This window comes from Cyanistes caeruleus, chromosome 3 (genome assembly GCF_971803275.1).
Source record: "Cyanistes caeruleus chromosome 3, bCyaCae1.hap1.1, whole genome shotgun sequence".
Classification (NCBI taxonomy): domain Eukaryota; kingdom Metazoa; phylum Chordata; class Aves; order Passeriformes; family Paridae; genus Cyanistes; species Cyanistes caeruleus.
The window spans coordinates 53,067,949-53,088,929 of record NC_141703.1 but is presented as its reverse complement, the minus strand read 5'-3'; the positions used below and the strand labels follow the sequence as shown (position 1 = coordinate 53,088,929).

The 20,981-nt window shown below is 34.9% G+C and overlaps 1 protein-coding gene across 6 annotated transcripts in view; it reads right to left on the bottom strand.

Moving 5' to 3' along the window:
* The window catches only part of PCDH9 (protocadherin 9), a 665,490-nt gene that overhangs the window by 467,239 nt on the left and 177,270 nt on the right, over positions 1-20,981 (bottom strand). Inside the window, exon 3 of one of the 6 annotated variants that reach the window (XM_086881106.1) lies at positions 17,104-18,548. The exons of the other annotated variants lie outside the window; for them this stretch is intronic. Coding sequence (XP_086737232.1) covers positions 18,528-18,548 — 21 coding nt within the window. The 3' untranslated portion in view covers positions 17,104-18,527. Of the gene's footprint in view, positions 1-17,103; positions 18,549-20,981 lie in introns of those variants that run through there. 6 annotated transcript variants of the gene reach the window in all.

Below are 20,981 nucleotides of genomic sequence, written 5' to 3'. Positions count from 1 at the left end.
TTTTTCTTATTGTAGTCATTTTGACTCAATTAATCATTTCTATTGCATAATATGTCTAAAAAGTGCCCTTTTTTGGGCAATATACTAAAATAGCTGTTGGGTATTGGTGTTGCTGCTGATTTAACATGTACTATTTCCCATTAAACACTATAGCTAACAAAGCTAACAAAAAATTTCTAAAATTGAGATTTCATCATCCAAATTGTATTTTTATACATGTGAGCTCCTTAAGAAACTATGCAATTCATACCCCAACTAATTTTTAATAGTGATGAATGCAAATGGGAGTGGAAGTAGTAGCACTGTCCAAAATTAGCCCATGTTCATCTGATGCTCCTTCACACTGCCACTTTCCTAAAGACTTGGATGAGTTTGTCTCCTCTTGTGCAACTACCTCAAGAATACCAAGCCAGTGAACACATGCACTACTACTGATTCTCAAAATTTCATCTGAATTTATGTTATTCCTGCAAGTGACAGCATCCTGTCTCAAACTCTTGATTTACCAGGAATTTCTATGAACTTCTTCCTGACCTGAATTTTTTGGCCTGTTTCTAAAAACAAATCAAGAAAAAAGCAAACAACAGCAAAAATACCTTTCCCCTCTAAAACACCCAAAAAAAACCTAAACAAGCAAAAAACCCTGAAGCCACATCCCCAGAACTCACCAGTTAAATATTAAGATATTTTAACCTGTTCACCATAGACAGGCTATCTTTACCTTTAACCATGCTAATATGATTTAGCTCCAGATTTGAAATGTAACTACACCTCGGCAGGAGAGCCAATGTTTTCTTAGGAGGAGCAAATAACAGTTTTCCAGCAAAACACTCATGGAAATCTTTTGTTATTCTTATTTTTTCAAAACCATTTAGTTGAATAAATAAAGCAGCTCTCATTCCCAATATGCTGCATTTGATAAGGAAAATAAGAATATGCAGTTTTGGAAAGACAACAAGCTTTATAACTTTTATTGGTGTTTCATAACAGTCAATTTTTGTATACATTGCCTTGCAAAGATTTGATGGCACCTTAACTGAATCTGCAAAACATCAGAGACTCTCAAGGCTAGTCAGAAAAATAGTACATCTAGAAATATCATAACATGATTCTCAGAAAAATGGTCATTTTTATTCTTCTCTGGAAATATGTAATTTTGGAAAAATTCAAATAAAAAAGATTGACTTTAGGGAATGGATATCAAGTGCTTATCCATACTATCTTCCCTATCAGTAATCAGGAACAGCATTTTGGAAGATCAAAAAAGCCTTCCCTTTTCTCCTTCTCTCACATCTTCTCTCCTGCACACCACATTGTCACATATGCACTCCTCCGGTATCTGAAGCAAGCAAAAATCTCCAGCTAAAAACAATGACACACAATTTCAAATGTTTGTGGAGCTGAGGTTACACTTCATTACTAATCAAAAATTTCCAGAGTTTATTCAGAACTTCTGCATAAAAAGCTGATTTTCATCCAAAGTGCAATCCTATTCTGTAAATTGCATTCATAAACAGTACAGAACACTTTTGCATTTTCAGTACGCCACAGGATTCAGTATCAAATTTCCTGAATTTACAAGTCAATAGACAGTCTTTCAATCTATCTGGTCTTTGCAGACTCAGCATGCTATTTGTAAGCCAAGCTGTTGTCCTTCTGGCTTTGCATCTTGCTGCCAGCACTAAAGGTTAGGCAGACCAAACTCCTCGCTCAGTAGACACAGCACAGAGAACGGGGGTGTGCTGACCATTCCCAGAACAGATACCTCAGGTGGTAAGCTAAGTGAAGCCTCATACTGCTCTACAAAGCACCAAATCAACTTACTGTGCCTTTCTATCATGTTCCTCAATGCCACCTGGACTAGAAACATAGCCATCTATATCCATCCCACAAATACACACAGCACGTCCCCCATAACTACCTTTTTAACGTAGAATTTCCTTCCTTTTACAAATGAAAGTTGAAAAAATGATCATAAAAGAAACAGAGGGCAGCATGTGATAAAGTTCTATTCAATTTGTTTTTCAGAGTAATGCTGTGTGTGCTTAAAATACCATCCTGCCTCAACCAACCACTTTTTGTTTCTAAGAAAAAATCTGAATGGCATGATAAGATGTCATTGCTTGCAGCAGTAAAAAGGAACTGAACACAGAAACTCCAGAAGGTCTTCTGCAGTCTTAAGTTCCCCTTACATCCTCTATGCTCTAAATATGCATGTTGTCTTTTATCTGTACTCTGAACTTGCCCCTCAAACCAACTGTCATCCTGGATGTCTGTAGCTCTATTACCAGGAGAAGACACCAACATTATCACTAAGGATTTGCTACTGGATCAATTCTGTAGGTGTTATAAATCTGCATAGCTTCAGTAACTTCAGCTAAATGATGATGATTTACAGTGCCCTGAGGATCTGGCCCTCTGTCCTAATTACTTCATTAATCTGCATATTCCTGAAAGGAACACTAATCTTTTTTCTAAATTACTTTTACTTCAACCCACCTGTTATAAGTCTGATATGGATTTATAGAGAGTTCAAATCATACTTTCTTACTTATTTTTGAAGAAGCATTGCCCTGAGGCTGCCCATGGTCCATAAATGATCTATATGGCTGATTGAATCAAGCCTGAGCTGGTGCTTTCAGCAGGTATGAATTCAATTCCTCAAGACCAATCCATTTAGAAACTAAACACTATTAATGGAGTGGAGAGGCAAAAACACATTTTTTTTCTCCCCCAGGGAATAAGAAGCTGGCCACTTTGGCAGGAAATTATTTGGTCAGGTCTATCAGAGACAGAAGACCACAGTGACTACCTTCTCACAATAACAAGTAACTTATTCCCAGGAAAGGAGAAAGTTGGTGTTGGGAAGCATGTTTTATCATATTCCCTCAAGATGTCACTGAAACTAATAGCCCAGCCAGATTCTAAGGAGCTTTAGGTATTTATATGAATAACAAGACCATTGACTGCTACACCAGACAGTGTGTATATACATATATATATTATATATTTTTTTTAATAAAATAAGCTTTCTGGTACATAACTTAGCTACTAGAAATATGGGATAAAAATTGTTTCAGTGGAAATGCTGCTGTATTTCCATTTTGGAGCTTTTCATTTTTCACTGAATTTCCCTCTGATACGGTCTACTGTTAAAAAAGAACCCTGAGGGACAACCACTCTGATCCTCCATGGCATGGCCTGAAAATTAAGGAATTCAGTCAGTAAGCAAAAACCTAAGTAACTACTGCATTTTATTTGGAAACACATTATTAAAAAGCAAAATAAAAAAAAAATAAAAAAGTGTTGTGTTGATCCCAAGTTTAAAGTGAGGCACACACCCCAAATTTATTATGTGGACATTTAAACACTTTCAGAGTCCTCTGAAAGTAGCACTAGCAAAAAAGAAATAATTTAGATGGAGTTAGGAAAGTTATTTTGTCTGCCTAAAATCTAATATTTTTGTAAAAGCATGTCTTCGAAGCATCTTCTGCGGAAATATGTAGTGATTGTCTTTAAGTCATCATTTCTCAGATGCTACAATACAGTAGAACTAAAAAGGTATTTTTCATAAACCTAAAATAGAATGAACTGAGAAGTCACATACCATACTTTATTAACAAGCTCAGGCTTTTAAATAGCATGTCCAATCATAAGAGGTATTTAGGAGTGACATAAGATCCCATACCCTAAATGAACGAATATTAATGTCAATTTCTAGAAGGTTACAATTATATCAGGCTGAAATTACTACAGAAAATACAAAATGGACTTTGGATAGGCTAAAGAAAGACAGCAACAAAGGTTTCCTGCTCAGATCTTTGCACTCTCCCAACCCAAAGAGCTGTTGGGCAGAGTGCAAGGAACAGGATTTTTTACTCCCAAATTCATAGAAATAACTAGCTCACAGAGAATGAGAGTTAAAGGTGATGACATTGTAATTGAGATAATGTTGGTTTTATATACGGGTTAAATACCTAGAGAATAGGAATGAACTGAGTATACAATTTAAATAAAGCTCACACCTTGCTGATTTCTTAAGAGTTATTTCAATTTTAACAGGTAAGGAAATACAATTTTTTGTATTTCTAGTCATTCCCTCTTCAAAATTTATTGTAGCCTACAACAGGATATTTTACACATCAAATGAAATTCTCCTCAATAGTAAGGACTAGTGTAATAAATGCCTGCTTGGCATCAGGACACATTTTAAAGGGCCACTAATTCATGAAAACATTTGCACATTATCATTCTGCATCACTGCGGTATTTTCAGTGTTATTGCTGACCTCATAAAATAGAGTCAAAAAATACTAAACAAATTACTATATTCTTCCATTTGCCTATATGGAGGCATCAATATGGTACTACTTTTAATAAATTTTCCTGCTCTTTCTATGAGAATGAATAGCTGCTAAATGTTCTGATTTCCCCTTATACATTTCTATCTTCATAGGTTTGCTGTTGCTATTCTTTCTGTGCACTTATTGTACATCAAGGACAAATCTCATTATCATATCTATTCTTAATACTTTACTTCACTCAAGCCACCCACCAATGCTCCTCCCACCCTTTAGAAAATAGCATTTCTTGGGATTTAGTGACTGATCTGTAGGCCCATATGAACTAAGTTTGAATCTCCCACTATGTTTCAGGAATGACTTCACTGAAATTGCATGGTTGGTATTCAGAGACCAAATATTAAGTGGATTTCAGCCACAGTAATATCATGACATTTGTTAGACTAAAGGAGAGTGCATGAGCAAAATGAAGGGTTGAGCCACTTAAAATTTCAATCTAAAATTTCCATTCTGTAATCCCTCTTCCTATCTCCTTTCCTCTCTTCTACATCAAAAATCTGTTTGTTATATCTTCTGTTTTAGCAAAAAAAAAAAAAAAAAAAAAAATGCTACCTGAATCTCTCTTCTAGCTATTGTAATCCCATTTTCCTGCTACATTTTCTATCTTCTCCCCCCTCAGCCCCAGGCTTTTTATCTGAAGTCACTACATACTTCACTAGTAAACTATCACTGCTCATTACCTGAGTCACAAACTCACTGCAGAAACTACTGATGGACCTATAGCTGGAAAGAAGCAGTAACAGCTTTCTGCATCTCCTTGTCCCAAAATAAGAGTTTACACAGACTGTACCCTGCTGGTGAGCTGCTATGCAGTAAGTGCAGTCTGCATTCACTAGTCAGTGCCCATTGCTTCTCAGTGATGAGTGTTCACCGTTGGGAAAAATGGCCACTGCCAGGCACTGAAAGTGTGTTCAGAAATGGGTCACCAATGTCTCCTGTCACAAGGTAAGTAGTCACATATTGCCCACAGAGTTGATAGATGCCTCATCCCTGGGAACATTCAAGGTTAACATGGACAGGTCTCTGAGCAGCCTGTTCTAGTTGAAGATGTCCCTGCTCATTTCAGGGGGTTAGACTGGATGACCTTTAAAAGTTCCTTCCAACATAAACTACTGCATGATTCTATTATTGTGAATCCAAATTTTAAAGTGGCAAATATTGCAATAAAAGCAGGTGGTACTGATGGGTTGCAGCAAGGCAAATCCAGCCTGCAACACCTGATCAGCTTACAGTACTGAAATACCTATTTTTTTCAGAATAGACATCAACATCGATAGTAACTAATAATCAGGTACTGGAAACAGGCTATTACCAGTTAATGATAGGTAGTATCTGTTCTAAGTACATGTAGACCTCACTAATCAAGGCTAAATAATTAATTCTTGTAGTAATAGAGGTTTGTCAGCTTTTCTCCACATTTTATAATCTTGTGATACCCTCATGACCAAGTTTTTCTCTTATATTTTGCTACAATATCCTCCCACCCTCTCTCTAGAGCTTAGTAGTACAACATAACATTGCAGGTTCATTTTCTTTCTAACTGCAATAACCAACACAACTGATTTTCCCAAGCCCTTATCCTCTTTTCTCCACCTTCATCCTAGACAGCCTATACTCTGTCTAGAAGCTGTTCAGAAAAAAACCGGAGTAGCATCCATAGCTAACTGCTGCCCAGGCAATGTTTCCTTGCTACACTGCTGCCTGCAAGCTTGAGAGGTGATGGCCTTGGTTTATGTCAAGAAGGCTAAGGAAATACCTTGATGTGTCACATGCCGTATTGGTTGCCTGGGGTAGGTTTAAATTTGTGGTCTTACACAAGGTTTTTTTTTTTAGAATCTATATTAAAAGAGATGTGGTTGTTGTGTGGAGTTCTCCTTCCTCCTTCACTTGTTTTTAAGGTTATATAAAATTTTTTTTTGATAATGTCCTGTCTAAGCAGAATTCCTTCAAAAAAGAACTTATAAGAAGAGATCTTAAGTCAGATCCCAAAGCACTGGAAAAATGAATGTCCAATTTCCTGCTGTTGTGAATCTCACATACTATGTTCTTATCCAGCATTTTTAATTCATACACTTTACTGAGGTCATCATCTTGGTTTGTATTTTACAAATGTACAAAATGGGTAACGAAGTGAATGGATGTTTAGTAAGATAATTTCAGAGCCAGGAATGAATAACAGTGCTTTGAATCCCTTTCCAGTGTACTATGTGAGCAATAATAAAGAGCCGGGTAAATGACTGTGAAATGACAGAATCAGCCCAGTTCAAGTGATTATACAGAAAATTTTGAAGGAAAGTGGAAAATCAGGCTCTGGGTGAGACATAAAGCAAGAAGATAAACCAAAAGTACCTTCCTCCTTTATTAACTTTCTTAATGAGATTACCTCTGACTACCATGAACTCTAATGAGACCAAGAACCATCTATTTTAAATGCCAAGCAGGCCCCTGCTAAGCAATAGACTCCTTCTTTGTAGGGCTGATGCTCTCAAATCCTCATAGTAACTGGCAAGGTTTCCCAATCTGGACTTTTTCTTTTTACTTTGTATTTTGAGTATGTGATAAAGCCCAATGAAAAGTTTCACATTGACAAGGAGAGGTATGTGTTTGTGTTTATATGTTTTGTTGGGTTTTTTTTAATTGATTAACAGCATTGTACTAACATATGTAGAAGGATCAAGATACAATTTCTTTTTATTATTCCTATTATTGCATTCCCCTACACAGTAGCACCCTCTTCAGAGACATCGTTTGCAACATAATATTGATTTAATGTGCCACTTCATATGCGTTCCACATCCTCAGATTAAAGATTTAAATTAATATGACAAGTGAAACACTAAGAAATTCAACAAATCATCAGATAGATTCATCCTCACAGGTTGTGTTTCATAGAAAAAAAATCCACAAACAAATACACAAACAAACAGAAAAAACAATTCAGCAGCCACAGCATAGGCCAGATTTAATTTGCTTGATTGATTTTGAGATCTTTGAGCACAAATTCATTATTCTCCTATTAACTATTATCATTGTTGGAATTTATAAGGGACCTGTAAACCTATTAAACTGGTCTTAAATGTTGCAATCCATTTATTGAACAGACTAGCAATGAAAAATTAATTATTAAATAACCAGTACAGAAAAACATCAGTGGCCTTGTCACCTCAGAGCTAGATTGATAGCACTTTACCTTCTGGAGAGGTGGGGCCTTGCAATACTCAAATATAAACCTTGGAAAGATAATGCTGACTATGTCACTGCATAAGTCACATTTTTAATTTAATGTTTTATTAAATGTTAGATAGAATAAATTTATCCGGGCCTCGCAGACTCTGTCTTAATAAATGAATTGGCACTCTTACAGATGTAAAAAATGATCACAGCTTCTCAAGGGCATCAGGAACCCTGAAGCGTAAGACACCAGTAAATACAAAAAGCAAAGGCAGCACGGACAGTGATATATTTGCAAGCACTGCGGGTGAGCCAACACTTTCAAACTGCTGAGGCTAACAAAACAAGGGCAGTGAACTCCCAAAATGGTAAAAGCACCTGCAGTAAGAAGCTGTGCTTGAGTGCTGTTGCACAAACATGTCCACTACTGAAAAAAAAGTGCAAAGGGTGTGGGTTTATCACCCTCCTGCTACTATATTTCAAGATATGTTTGTACGTTTAAAATTTCATGAGCAGTATTAATAATTTATTTTTTCCTGTCCTTTAATTTTCTAAGACTAGACTTTGAAAACAACAGGCAGGGAGAAGATATATTCTCTCCCTCCTGTACAGTTATCTACAGAATGTTCACTTGTGTTTCCCTGTAGAACTGCTGTCATTAGTAATATTTAATCTGGCTAGGAAAAATGGTTACAAGTTCTTAAGTCAAAACCAATATGCCCCTGTCCTGGCACATCTCTCCAGAGACAAGACTTCTGCAAGCAGCTCCATTTCGAAAACATTTGGCTTACATAAGGCAGGACAGCTCAACACTAACACTCAGGCGCTGAAAGGCTTTCACAGCATAGTTGAGCTGCACTATGTATTTCCATAGACACTAAACTAAATGATTGCAAATGGCTGTTAAAGTGGCCAGAAAACTGCCCTTCCTCACATTGTCTAGCAAAAGAAAAATGCATGGCATGCTTTTTTTTCCAGAATTCTAAAATGTTGGTGTTCAATAGCTGTCCATCTCACACTGCCACACGTTCCAGAACATGAACAACAGGTTCCAATAAGCAATGTGCAAAACCACAGAAAGTAGCAAGTTGTGCTAAAATTGTCTTCTCCTGCATTCCCTGCTGCTTGAATTCACGCAGCTGGCATCCTCTTGCTGAATACACAAGAGCATTTGAATAAGAAGGTAAAAAGGAAGAGGAAGAGAAACTTCCTTGGAGTCTGGCATTCTTCCAGAAAGCCAGGAAGAAAATTCTCAGCATGTAAACACTATAAAGAAAAGTGAATGACAAAACAAAACACACAATTGGGCTGATAAATCCTGAATAATGAAACAAAACACATAATTATGCTGATAAGCTCTAAATATATTATATTCTTGGTCTAACTACATGACACTTGCACCTCACTTATGAGTCCTACAATTGATGTGAGAGGAAATTAGAAGGACTTTATTCATCAAAAAGTGAAATGTGACTTCACATAAACATATGGTTGCATGGAAACACAAGCAATGAGATGAGCTTGCTACCAGTAAAAAATGACAAAAAACCAAAGCTGAGCTATGCTATATCTAATCCTATCTGTCTTTAGGTGACCCAAGGAAATGTATCATAGCCTCAGAAAAGCAGCCACAGTTTGTTACAGAAACTTCATATTTATAGGGATATTTAATTTTTTTTATTTAAAATGTAAAGGAAAAAAATATGAAACAAAAATATTTTTTTCTTTCACTCCATGAGGATAATAACTTAGTGATCTCTCCTGAAGTGTACATGACTGGATCCAAGAACAGAAACTAGTTTTGAAGCTATTATGCTATGTATTTATATGAAGAATACATTGGGTTAAAGAAATAAATAAAATAATTAATATCCTGAATTTAGTTTTGTATATCTTTGGCTGGGATAGAGTCACATGTATTCACAGTAGACAGCACAGTGCTATGTTATGGATTTCTGACCAAAACACTGTTGATAACACCCACATGTCTTAGATATTTCTAAGCAGTACTTGCACAGCTTTAAGACCTCTTCTTCTCCCACCACCCCACCCCACCAACGAGCCTGGGGGTACAGAAGAAGTTAGAAGGAGACACAGCTGAGACACCGGACCCCAAATTGACTGATCTTTCATACCACATGTTGTCATGCTCAGCATATAAAGCTGGGGGTAGAAGAAGGAAAGGGGAATTTTCAGAGTGAAGACATTTGTTTTTCCAAGTCCTGTGTGACATGGTGGAGCCCTGTTTGCCTGGAGATGGCTGAACACCTGCCCGCCCGCAGGATGTGGTGAATAAATTCCTTGTTTTGCTTTGCTTGTGTTTCATAGGAAGCTTTTACTTTCCTATGAAACTGAATTTATCCCAATCTACTGATTTTCTCACTTTAACCCTTCCAATTCACTTCACCTATCCCACTGTGGGAGAGTGATCAAGTGACCATGTGGGGCTGAGCTGACTGCTGGGGTCAACCACAACCAGCTTTTAATTATTATGCTAACAGGTAAACCACTTTTTTTTTTTTTTTTCTTTTTTCCCTTCATCATAATACAACAACCATTTTTGTTTCATAAGTAGTTTTCTTCTTTATTTTCAAATCTTCTTTGGTGGTGGTAAAGAAGACAGATTCAAATTTAAAGGGATTTTAAACATAATTTCAGCTACTAAGAGAAGCCAATTGCTTTAGCCATTTTTGAGGTATATGCTGGTTTGTAAATCAGACATGCAAAAAATCTTCAGACTTTTAAGCAAAAATGTGTACCTAAGCAAGCAAAAGAAATATCTTTAATGTTTGTATTGTAATGCATTGTAATGGATGTTGTAAGAGAGAAGAAAATCCAGAAAAGCATAAGTAGTTCAGAGTGTTTCACCTGAATCTAAACATTCTTAGAACACGATTCCATATGCTGCCTGTTCTGAGTGTCCTATTTCCTGCCTAGGTTTATCAGGACACCAACAAGAGGAGTATAGGAAATGTCTTTCTGTTGCCAAAATATAAAACTTGCATCATGTTGAGAATGTGCTCCATGACATTTGCAGGGTTGGTAAGTCCCATGCTACAGATACATTCAGTGTCTGGCTCCTGCTGCACAGCAAAGAGAAATTTGATAGTGGTGGAATGAAAGGGTTTATCTCTTTACCCAAGAACAAAGAAAGTCATGACAGATTGCAGTAGTTGTTATCCAAGGATACATTCTTAATCCAAATATCTGAACAATCTATGAAAATGACCCAAGAAAGTATGGAACATTAGGCAAGGAAAGAACAATAAAGTGATAGGTACAATAAGAAGCAAGTCTCAATTTTTTTTCTAATTCTTTAACATTTAGGATTTTTTCTAGAACTGTAAAAATCACAATAATTAGTAGTTATAAAGCTCACATAGCTAAATACATGGCACAGCAACAGGTGTTAGTTCACTTTCTCTCTATTAAGCGACAGAATTTATGAGCCCATCTAAAGGCAGCTATAGCCATCAGGCATCAAATACAGACTGGGCTTTTCTGTAGCTAATTAAAAACCCACATGTTCTTGCTAAAAAGGATAAATGGCCATATAAATTAATTTCAGGCAAAAGGCAACATGCCTAAATATTTTTCTTGAACATTATCAAATAAAAGAATGCAAGCTGAAATTTGCACTTCTCTGCTACTAAACAGGTATACAGCTAAAGCCGTCTATACAGTAAGATCAAACAGACTTATTAGATGGTATTAGATGCCAAATTGAATCCACAGTATAATATATATATAGTTATATATATATTATGTCTTCAACAGATGGCCCATGTCAAATCCAACCCTAAATCTAAAATACCATACAATTTAGGGAATCCACATATGATCAGAAAATATTGCTCTAGACCAAAATAGTGCACTTTTTGTAAAAAAAGCCACTAGAAATAGATTGATATCAGACCATCTGTACTTTTAGTTATTACAGTTGGAAACCCTGAATCTACAACTGGTGACTCATGTAGTAGTTTTACCAAAACTAAGCATATGAACTTTCACAACTGTATCAACAGAGTCAATTTACAATGAGTCAGCAAACTGAAAGTCCATCAAAGAGAATAGCAAGGGAAATAACAACTCTGCTGATTTTAACAGAAGAATTTGCTTGCCATTTCTTCCCAAACAATGATACATTTTTTTTATTGTGCACTTACTTTAACATGCCTAATAATGACAGTTTCTAATTGAAAATTTGTCAGAGGTACCTAGATCTCAATAGATGATTACATGTCAAATGTTTTTATCCTACACAACACAAGGTAATGGATAGATAAGTAGACAGGTAAAAGTACAGGTACAAAGCATTAGTATGTATGTGCATATAAATGGCCATGCAAGACAAGAAAATTTTGTAGCAATCCCATTAAATGCCAAAAAAGCCTTCTAAGTAGATGTTAAATACAAATTAAAAAAAAAAAAAAAAAAAATTAGAAGTCTGAGACCCGTAGGATGTTGTCCTTTAGTAACCTTTGGATTTGAGGATGAAAAATTGAAATTTGTCATCCTCTTGTACAGTGACTAATAAGCTAATACATTTACATACAGATGAATGCAGAATTCTTGATTTCTTTTTTAAAAGGTGGCTACAGCCTAAATGAATTATTTTAATAAAATAGGGAATACAATAAAAAATAATAAAATCCATAAATACTGTGAAAGGACTACATTTTCAAGAACTCTACCCAACCCTTATAAATGTAGATGAGACTGCTTATTGTGGTACAATTACTCATGAGTATAAATACTTTCGCTTTTAGTAATGTCAAACTTTTTAAAATGCAAAGTAATTTCTAGAAGTTGTGTACTATAAATACTTGCACACATGGAAATAGTAAGGGATTATATATTGTAGTCCATGCTACAGTAAAAAAGAATTACTATCCTTCATGACTTTAAACAGGTAATTTCATTCTTTCGTCTCCTCTTTGCCTTCCTATTTCTCACCTATGAATCCTGTTTTTCCTGTAAACTCTTCAAAGAAGGAATTATTTATACCTGTACTTTAATCCTCCAGTATTGACTAGGGACTGCAGGAACAATTGTAATGCAGATATAAAAAATGGAGGTACAGATAGTCACATCTGAAAGTGTCATACCCACACTATTGTAACAGTTACCTATGAAGAAGCTTATTGGTTTAGAACATGTGCTGCAACAAGAAAAAATATCTTCCTTTTGTCAAAACCTCCTAATGATTTCTAATATTTTCTAAAGTTCACTACAAACTTACTTCATTTATTGTCCTTATCACTCCACTCCTCCCTTTCTGTCTTCACTTGCCTGCTTTCTGTCCCTCTACAACATATTGCTACTGTAGGAGGTATTCACACTGTCTAACTTTAGTCAACTAATTTAGGGCTCTGAATCACCCTCTTTGAGTGCCTACATCTCATAGAATATGACTATATATGGAATAGACATTTTAAACTCAGGTGTTCTAATATGTACTTTTTTCAAACACCCAAATTAGCTTGGTCTAGGTGGTATTAACATTCCACTGCATAAAGCAGTGCCTGTCAACAGTAAGCAAATTTATTAAGTGACTGGGTTACAGGTATTTTTGCACTAGCTTGGCAAAAAAGTCACTTTCCTTTTTTCTCACCTAGATTTAATGCAGTAAGCATGCTATCTGTAACAAAGTATGAAAGAAAAAAAAAATTAAAAACCAAAAGATTAAATGCAAATGGTATCTACTCATGGAATTTTCAAAAATATCCATAGAATTTAAAAAGCAAATGCCTGCTCAATAAATTACTGCATTCATCTAAGGAGGCTGCAGCTGTGAGTAAGACAGTACATCAGTCCCACGCCTAACCACATCTTGACCTTTCTTTTGAGACTGTCAACAAAGGTGCCAATTAGAGCAATGATTTAGAGCAACACATTTTGTGTTCTGCTAAACACAACTGTTACCAAGGGGACAAAGATCATGCATTGTGCTTAATACAGGATACCCGATTGGCTCAATACAGATCTTCCACTGACAACCACTTTGGTAAGCCTCAAGATGAGAAGTAGGTAAGTGTACCACCCACATACTTTTCTTTTGATCTCTTGGGACACAGAAAAGGTTATACTGTAAATATCTGAAGGATTTCCTGGTACATTGCTGATTTTGTTTAGCTCATTGTCTCTCACATACAAACTCAGTCATCTAAGAAATTACTAAATTCTTTTTTTATCAGGACAATGTTAAAACTATTTGTTTCCATATATCACAACTAATATATGGTCATGAATTATGCATCCTAATTCAGCATAATGAGATGCAAGCCAGGTATTCAAACCTAGCTTCTGAAAGCCTCCCCTTAAAACAAGCCATAATAAAAAGCTTAAGCAACATATGAATCAACTATCGAATTATTTATTTAAAGAATGGTAAATGAGATAAGGGGATGAGAGATAGAAACAGATCTTTTTTTTTTTTCTGTCTCAATTTCAAAATGAATGCATGCAATCTTTATAAAACTTAGAGAGGCAAGATGGAAACAATGTATAATTGAGTATGAAGTGTCCATAGCATAAAAAAAGAAGTGTTATGTACCAAGAGTAGGGAAAAGACTTTGATTCAGTCTTAAATATAAGATTAAACTTTATCTTGAAGTTCCACTAGCAGGATACATGTTGATGATCTTTCAAACAATATAATATAAAGATCACAAATCTATTTTGAGTGCACAAGAAAATCTTTAGCTGACACTGGCATACAAAGAATTACTTTGAAAGAAGTCAGGCATTTCTATATGGGGTTTACTAAACTTAGAAGTAAAACAACATATATCTAACAACTACTATTAATTAATATATATATCTAAAGTTCAATCAAAATAAGTGAAAGTAGTTTTACTTAACACAACATTGTTTGTCCATCCTGATCAGATCTGCTTGCCTCACAGCAATTACTATGAACTGATCATGTAAGGAGAAGCACATGATACAGAAGGACACAAGACATGTCCAAGTAGGTTTTCAGTAGAAGTATTTCAAACTGAATCTTTATTAAGGCATACTGACTGACATTCATGATAGGCCTACTTACTTGGATTTACCAAATCCTGGGAGGTGGGAAGAACTTACATAACATACTCTACTTTAAATCTCATATAACTCAGTTATGAAAAAAACTTCAAACATTGGGCTAAAATTTACAAGGCAGTTCAGAGATATTTGCATGCAAACTAGCTATTGCTACATTAAAATTCTTTTACAGTTTAACAAGTCCAATTACAGGATTAACAAGTTTCTTTGCCAGTTGTCTCTTTTTAAAATAAGTAATATGTATTGGGGGGCGGGGTTTGGTCTTATGATGAGAAAAGTGTATTGTATAATAGCAAGCTATGATGTAACTATCATCAACACTTCTGTCTGTACTTTAAATCTTTAATTGCTTTTGAAAACTTGCTCTGGACCAAAAGAAAAAAAATTAAAAGAAATCCAGTACCATGAAAATACACATAGTTTTGAAGTTATAAAAAGAACCTAATTGAACTCACGCATTTTTTTTAAATTTTAAAGAATAAGACAGTATAAACTTTATTGTTTTTCTCTTTGGGGATTTCCTAGTCCCCCTGCCTCTTTCATCTCTAACATACTATTGCATGAGCAGAACTATGTTATACCTGCTTAATGGAATATGAATTGGAACGTAAAATTTAAAGGCCAATCTGATTTCACTGTTCAAAATCAATGTGATCTGAAATTTAACAAAAAACAGATGAACAAGGAAAAACAGGTTAATGAGTGAAGCTATCACAGCTACCACTGCTTTAAATGACAAGGCAGTTAACTTCTATTGAGTTGCCCGCTAAAGATTAGTCTTTAAAATAAAAATATTATTCATTCAGTAAAATAGGGTTTTTACAAAAAATACAGAGATAAATACAACATGGAAAACTAGAAGTCTAGAGAACATTTTGAAATTTATTTACATTTTTTTATATGGTTTTACAATAAATGATCAGTAAGACCTTGAGAATATTGATAGCAAGGAAAAGATTATTTCCACTGATTTAGCCCTGGGTTCCATACCAATTGGGAAAATTCAAAACTCTGAGAGTTATGTTTTCAAAAGGCAATCCATTCTATGAATGGACAGCATTCACACACCTGTTGATGTCCATAGGTTGTTAATGATACACTAATATAAGAATACTTAATATGGAAGAAAATGATATGGACATCTTGTGCTTAGAAGAGATCCAAGTATCCTGTGAAATCTTTCCAAGTATGAAGACAGAAGTTTCTTTTATTAAGATTCAACTAGAAGAACATTTTCTGGTCTAACACAGATAACATGATGTCTTGTGTGTTACCTGTCAAATACTTGATTTGATAGATTCTCCATTTCCCAAAGTCATATTGGTATGGGAAAAAAAAAAAAAAATTGAGTTAATGTAATAATTATTCTATCTGTCCATCCAGCTTTAGTGTTTTCAGCTGTTTTCTTCTGGGAACCATATATAATTCTGCTCTAAGAGATTTGACTGGATGGTTTAAGGATCACGGTTTATCTTACATAGAAAGGTATAATTAAAAGTGTCAGGAAAAAGTCCATGTCTTTGAAAAATAGAGCACCATCATAAAACAAAACAAAATAAAACCAAAACCAGTGAAATCCCAAGTGATTTGAGTGTATTCATAAAAAAACAGCTTTCCAACAGTATGTTTGACAAATTTGGATGAAATGAGTTCCACTAATAAAAACAGATTTCCAGTTTGTTTTTACTGATATGATTTTTAACTTTAAGTGATATTGTAAGAAGTAGAAAAAATTATTATATTCATATATTTATGTCTCTGTGATTGTATACATGTGGAAAATCTCCAGTAAGGGTAGCAAAAAATTGTCCCTTGATTAACTTCTTTATCAAGTATAGGATAGCTGAGTATCTTCAATATATACATCTGTAGCTATAAACTTCAGGTAAAAAAAAAGGCAAAAATAAAAAAGCTGAATTCAGAAAGGTTACTTTTTGTGCCTCATAATTTTACTAGTTTGTTTAGATGAAAAAAAAATCATAATTATATTATGGTTTATATGAAATTGAAATGTAGAGGTAACAAAAACGCCACCCAATCCTACTCCCACTAGTTATATAAACTTTTATGATTAAAACTTGATGTTTTTCTTGTGACAGATTTCAGGATGAAACTGGACTTCCCAAATAAACAAGTATTTTAGCCCATATCATCCTTAACCATTTGTTCCCACTGTGATATTTCATTTACTATCTTGTACATTAAAGTAGTAACCATTGAAAGCACTCCCCAGAAAGAAGTCATTACTTGGGACTAACAGCATGGAAGGATGTAAAGTATTAAAATATTCTATTTGAAAAATGCAGTGTCTTTTATGGGTTCTGATATCCCACCACACTGGGGAGCATAGGTGGATGCACAGCCTTTTAAGGAAAGTAGAGAACCAGAAAAGCCTGTCTGAAAAGGTGAGAATCTGAATATATTCAAATGAATTCTTATATAGGAATAAAAATATATAGGAAATATTATTCCTTATATAGGAAGAAAAAAATCCTGCTAAGAAAGAAGTACAGAATCTTTCCTGCAATGTTGTAGCGATACAGGTTTATTTCAGACAGCATTTTAATACTTATTTATTGATATATTTTATCATGGTGGGTTTACATAAAAATAGTGGGCTACAGGCTTTGTTTAGTGAGTAACAGCTTCCTAGAGATGTTGAAAAGTATTCTGTGACATTCTCCCAAATGAAAAAGCACCATTGAAAAGGCATATATTCATCTCTCAATACTACTCGAATGTACATACATTTCAAGAGATATATTAATCCACAGCAATTGCAAAGCACAGATATTCTAAATATGAAGCCAGGACCAGGCACAGTATTGTCACTGTTTTCTATATGCATGATTTCCACAAATCTCTGCTGCTAATCATTTAATGTTATTTTCTTAGGTTTGTCTGGCAAACTATAAAGACTGATATAATTTTTTATTAGGTTGCTGCTTATTTTACAAATCCATTGTGAAAACATTCAGCTTTGAACTGTTGCAGTGAGCTCATATTTTTGGTATACTATCTTTCCTCTAAATTAACTGACACACAGTATAGTTTCTGTTCCTATATTTGATACAAAAGTGTCATTAATATGACATTATGTTCACTAATAGGTGTGACTGTACAGTTTATGCTCTATCTCTGTCACTTTCCTATGCTGCACAAGTCCTGTGTTATTTTAGAGCCTTCCAAAATTAAGTGAAGAGCACTGAGTTTTCTTCCTATTCTTCCTTCAAATATGAAACTCTATTTATATTTTTGATTGTATTGTATCATACTGGTAATTTTTGTGTTGCTATGAATGAACAAAAAGGTCACAGTGGCAAGTTTTACTGTTATTCTTATAATTGTGCATCCTATATTTTACTGTATCAAAGTAGCTTGCTAAAGGAAAAAGAATATATGTAGTATAAATACTCTTATACACAGAGATATATATGTGTGCATATATATATATGTGTGTGTGTGTGTAATTGGTCCATAGATAGCCATGTCCTCTCATCAGGCACCAGCACTAGTTATTGAGGGGTTACTAGCATTTTCACAGGCTCATTCACAAATTAAATAGTTGATACCTGTTGTCACCTTTAATTGTTGTCAACCTCTGTTCCACCCAAAATAGTTTGGATTAGGGTTGGCTGTACTACAGTACAGAAAATACTGGATTTGTGTGAGATAAAACTATGGGAATATCACAAGAAGTTCTAGCTGTCCTTAGAGTTCCTTTACCAAACGGGTAGGGTCTGAGCTGCAGGTGTCTGATCACATTTCCCACCAATATGTTCAGGATCTCTTTTAGTGTCCATTCTGAGTTCAAGGCAGTGGCATGCATCTGTGCAAGATGTTCCAAGCAGTCTGAGGAGACTTCTCTGTGCAAGCAATCTTCTTGGTGAAGAAAGGTGGTGAAGTCTGTAGGCAGTCAGGGCTGATGAAGCACACATAGACTCTCTCAGGGAGAGGATGGAGAACACTTGAGAGAAAGAGAGAGAGATACCAGGAAATAAGCAGGCCTAGGGGAGGTCAGGATGTATAAAGCCTCAAAATAAGTTTGCCCTTCCCCTTTCCAACAAGAAATATTCCAAGTCTTAAAATATCTTGGTTCGTATCACATTGTGAAAGAAAGTCTTGAAAATTAACAGCTGTTTAGACCATACCACTATGGTATGTTTGCTTCTTCCTTATTTTCACACAAAGTCTAAGGTGTAAGAAGTAGATTCACACACTCCTGCCTATTTGCACTGATTATATTCCTGTTTTTTAGGATTATCACCAAGAGAATGCTAAGAACTGTTATGTTTAAAGCTTGCTCCCATCTTGATTTTGAATGTGTCTGCCCAACATGATGAATTAATTACTTTTCCATTCTCTGTCCTTAATTTCCATGCTTGTGGTTACAAACAGAATAATTGTCTCTCAGATATTTAGCTTTAATTGTGAAGGCAACTTGGCCCTTAACATTGTTAGAGTAATTGAATAAATGTGGGAAAAACAATGTTCCTCTCAAGAGGCTCAGTCTCCATCTCAGTCAGAAGCTAAGTCATTTTGGGATAGGATGTAAAACAAAACAAAACTTTTCTCAAAGATTAAAAAAACAAAAGCATATATATTGTCAATTTTCACTATAGCAAAAATTCAACAGCAGGTTGCTTCAAGGTACCACAATAGGACCAAGTGTTCAAAATGTATTAATTAATGTTAAAAAAGAAGTGAATTAGCAAATTTAGCTAATTTAGCAAAATTTAGCAAAAAAATTAGAAAAATTTAGAAGAAGCAATTAAGCAAAATTTAGAAATAACAAGAAAATCCTGTTAACCAAGTCTAAATTTGACAGGGAGCCTGAGAGAAAATTGACTCAGGGAGATGGGTGGCCATCTTAAAATATGAGAAAATAATTTATTTAAATGCAAAATAAGACCTATTGAGAAAGCAAACAATAAAAAAAACAAAACACAAAGTAAACAGAACCAAAAAACCCAACAACAACCCAAACAAAGAAACAAACAAAACCCAAAAACCTAAAACCAAAACAAAGAAACCTAAACCTGTAACTGATCACTTGTTTTATCAGAGATCTCAATTACTAACATCATCTTAGGAAAACCACCTGGGTCTCACTGCAGACAGCTCAATGAAGAGCCCTGCTTGATGAGCAGCTGCAGCTAAAAAAACACATAAAATTTTCAGATGCACAAGAAATGAGGTGGGGAATAAGAAAGAAAGAAAATATGTAATTACATGAATCAATAATTTTCCCTTCTCTGGAATAGTGTGAAGTAGTGGTCACTCCATCACAAAAAGATATATTACTGAATTAGAAGATATTCAGAAAAGAGTGATTGTGATAATTAGGTATATAGACAAGCCTTCATATGAAAAGACTAAAAAAACTGGAATTGTTAACCTTAGAAAAAAAAAATATGAAAAAAAAGGGATATGATGAAAGTATAAAAATGGTAAGTGGCAATGAGAAAATAGATCAGGAGCTTCTGTAGTCCTGCATCTCATAATTCAAGAACAAAAAGACACTAAGTGAAAGTGAAAAGCAGCAGCTCCATATCTGATAAAAGAACATTCTTTTTAATGCAGCACATAATTAGATTATGGAATTCAATGCCACAGCATGTCACTGATGTCAAGACCTTACCAAGACTCAAAGAAGGACTTGGCACTTACAACTCTTGATATTCTTGGGAATTCTATGCTAACTAACTGTAAAAAGGTTTTGAAAGAGAGGTTATGTGCCATTTTTCATGATTTAAAAGACAATAATTTTAAAAAGAATTTGAAGAAAAGTTCCCTCTAAATGGATTTTCCCATCTCTGGGTGTTTGATTTTGTTCTTTGCTTTGCTTGTTATGCTGGCATTTTTGCTTGAGACATCTGGGCAATCTTGGAGGGAGGCTGTGTAATAATGAATCACTATTCTGTTCTAATTACTATTATCCCAGTACTACCCCAGTATCTTAATATCTCCTATAAAATCTTAGGGCTCTGGACTTCCCTTTTGCAGAATAATTGTCTTATGCTCCATTGTATTCCACTCCATTCCAGTCAGCCAACTGGATTTGTCACCCATTGTCAATTAGTATAATCATTGCTGTGAGCTATATAGCATTGTGCATGTGTTTGGAGAAACTGTGAAACTTCTGTGGATGCAGAACCAAATACATTTTTGCTGTGACAGCTATACAATTGATTCTGTGTGTCCCAATTGTCTTCCAGCCCTATCTTAACCTCCAGCTATGCTATTGACATCTTGCTTCACATCCTGCAGCTGGAAAACTTATGCAACATCTCTAAAATGGAGACATAGTAGTTTTAAACTATTCTCCACAGCTCACTTGCCACATTTTTCTCCTTTGTGCCTGCCCAGAGAGATATCCCACTTTTGTTCTTATACTATG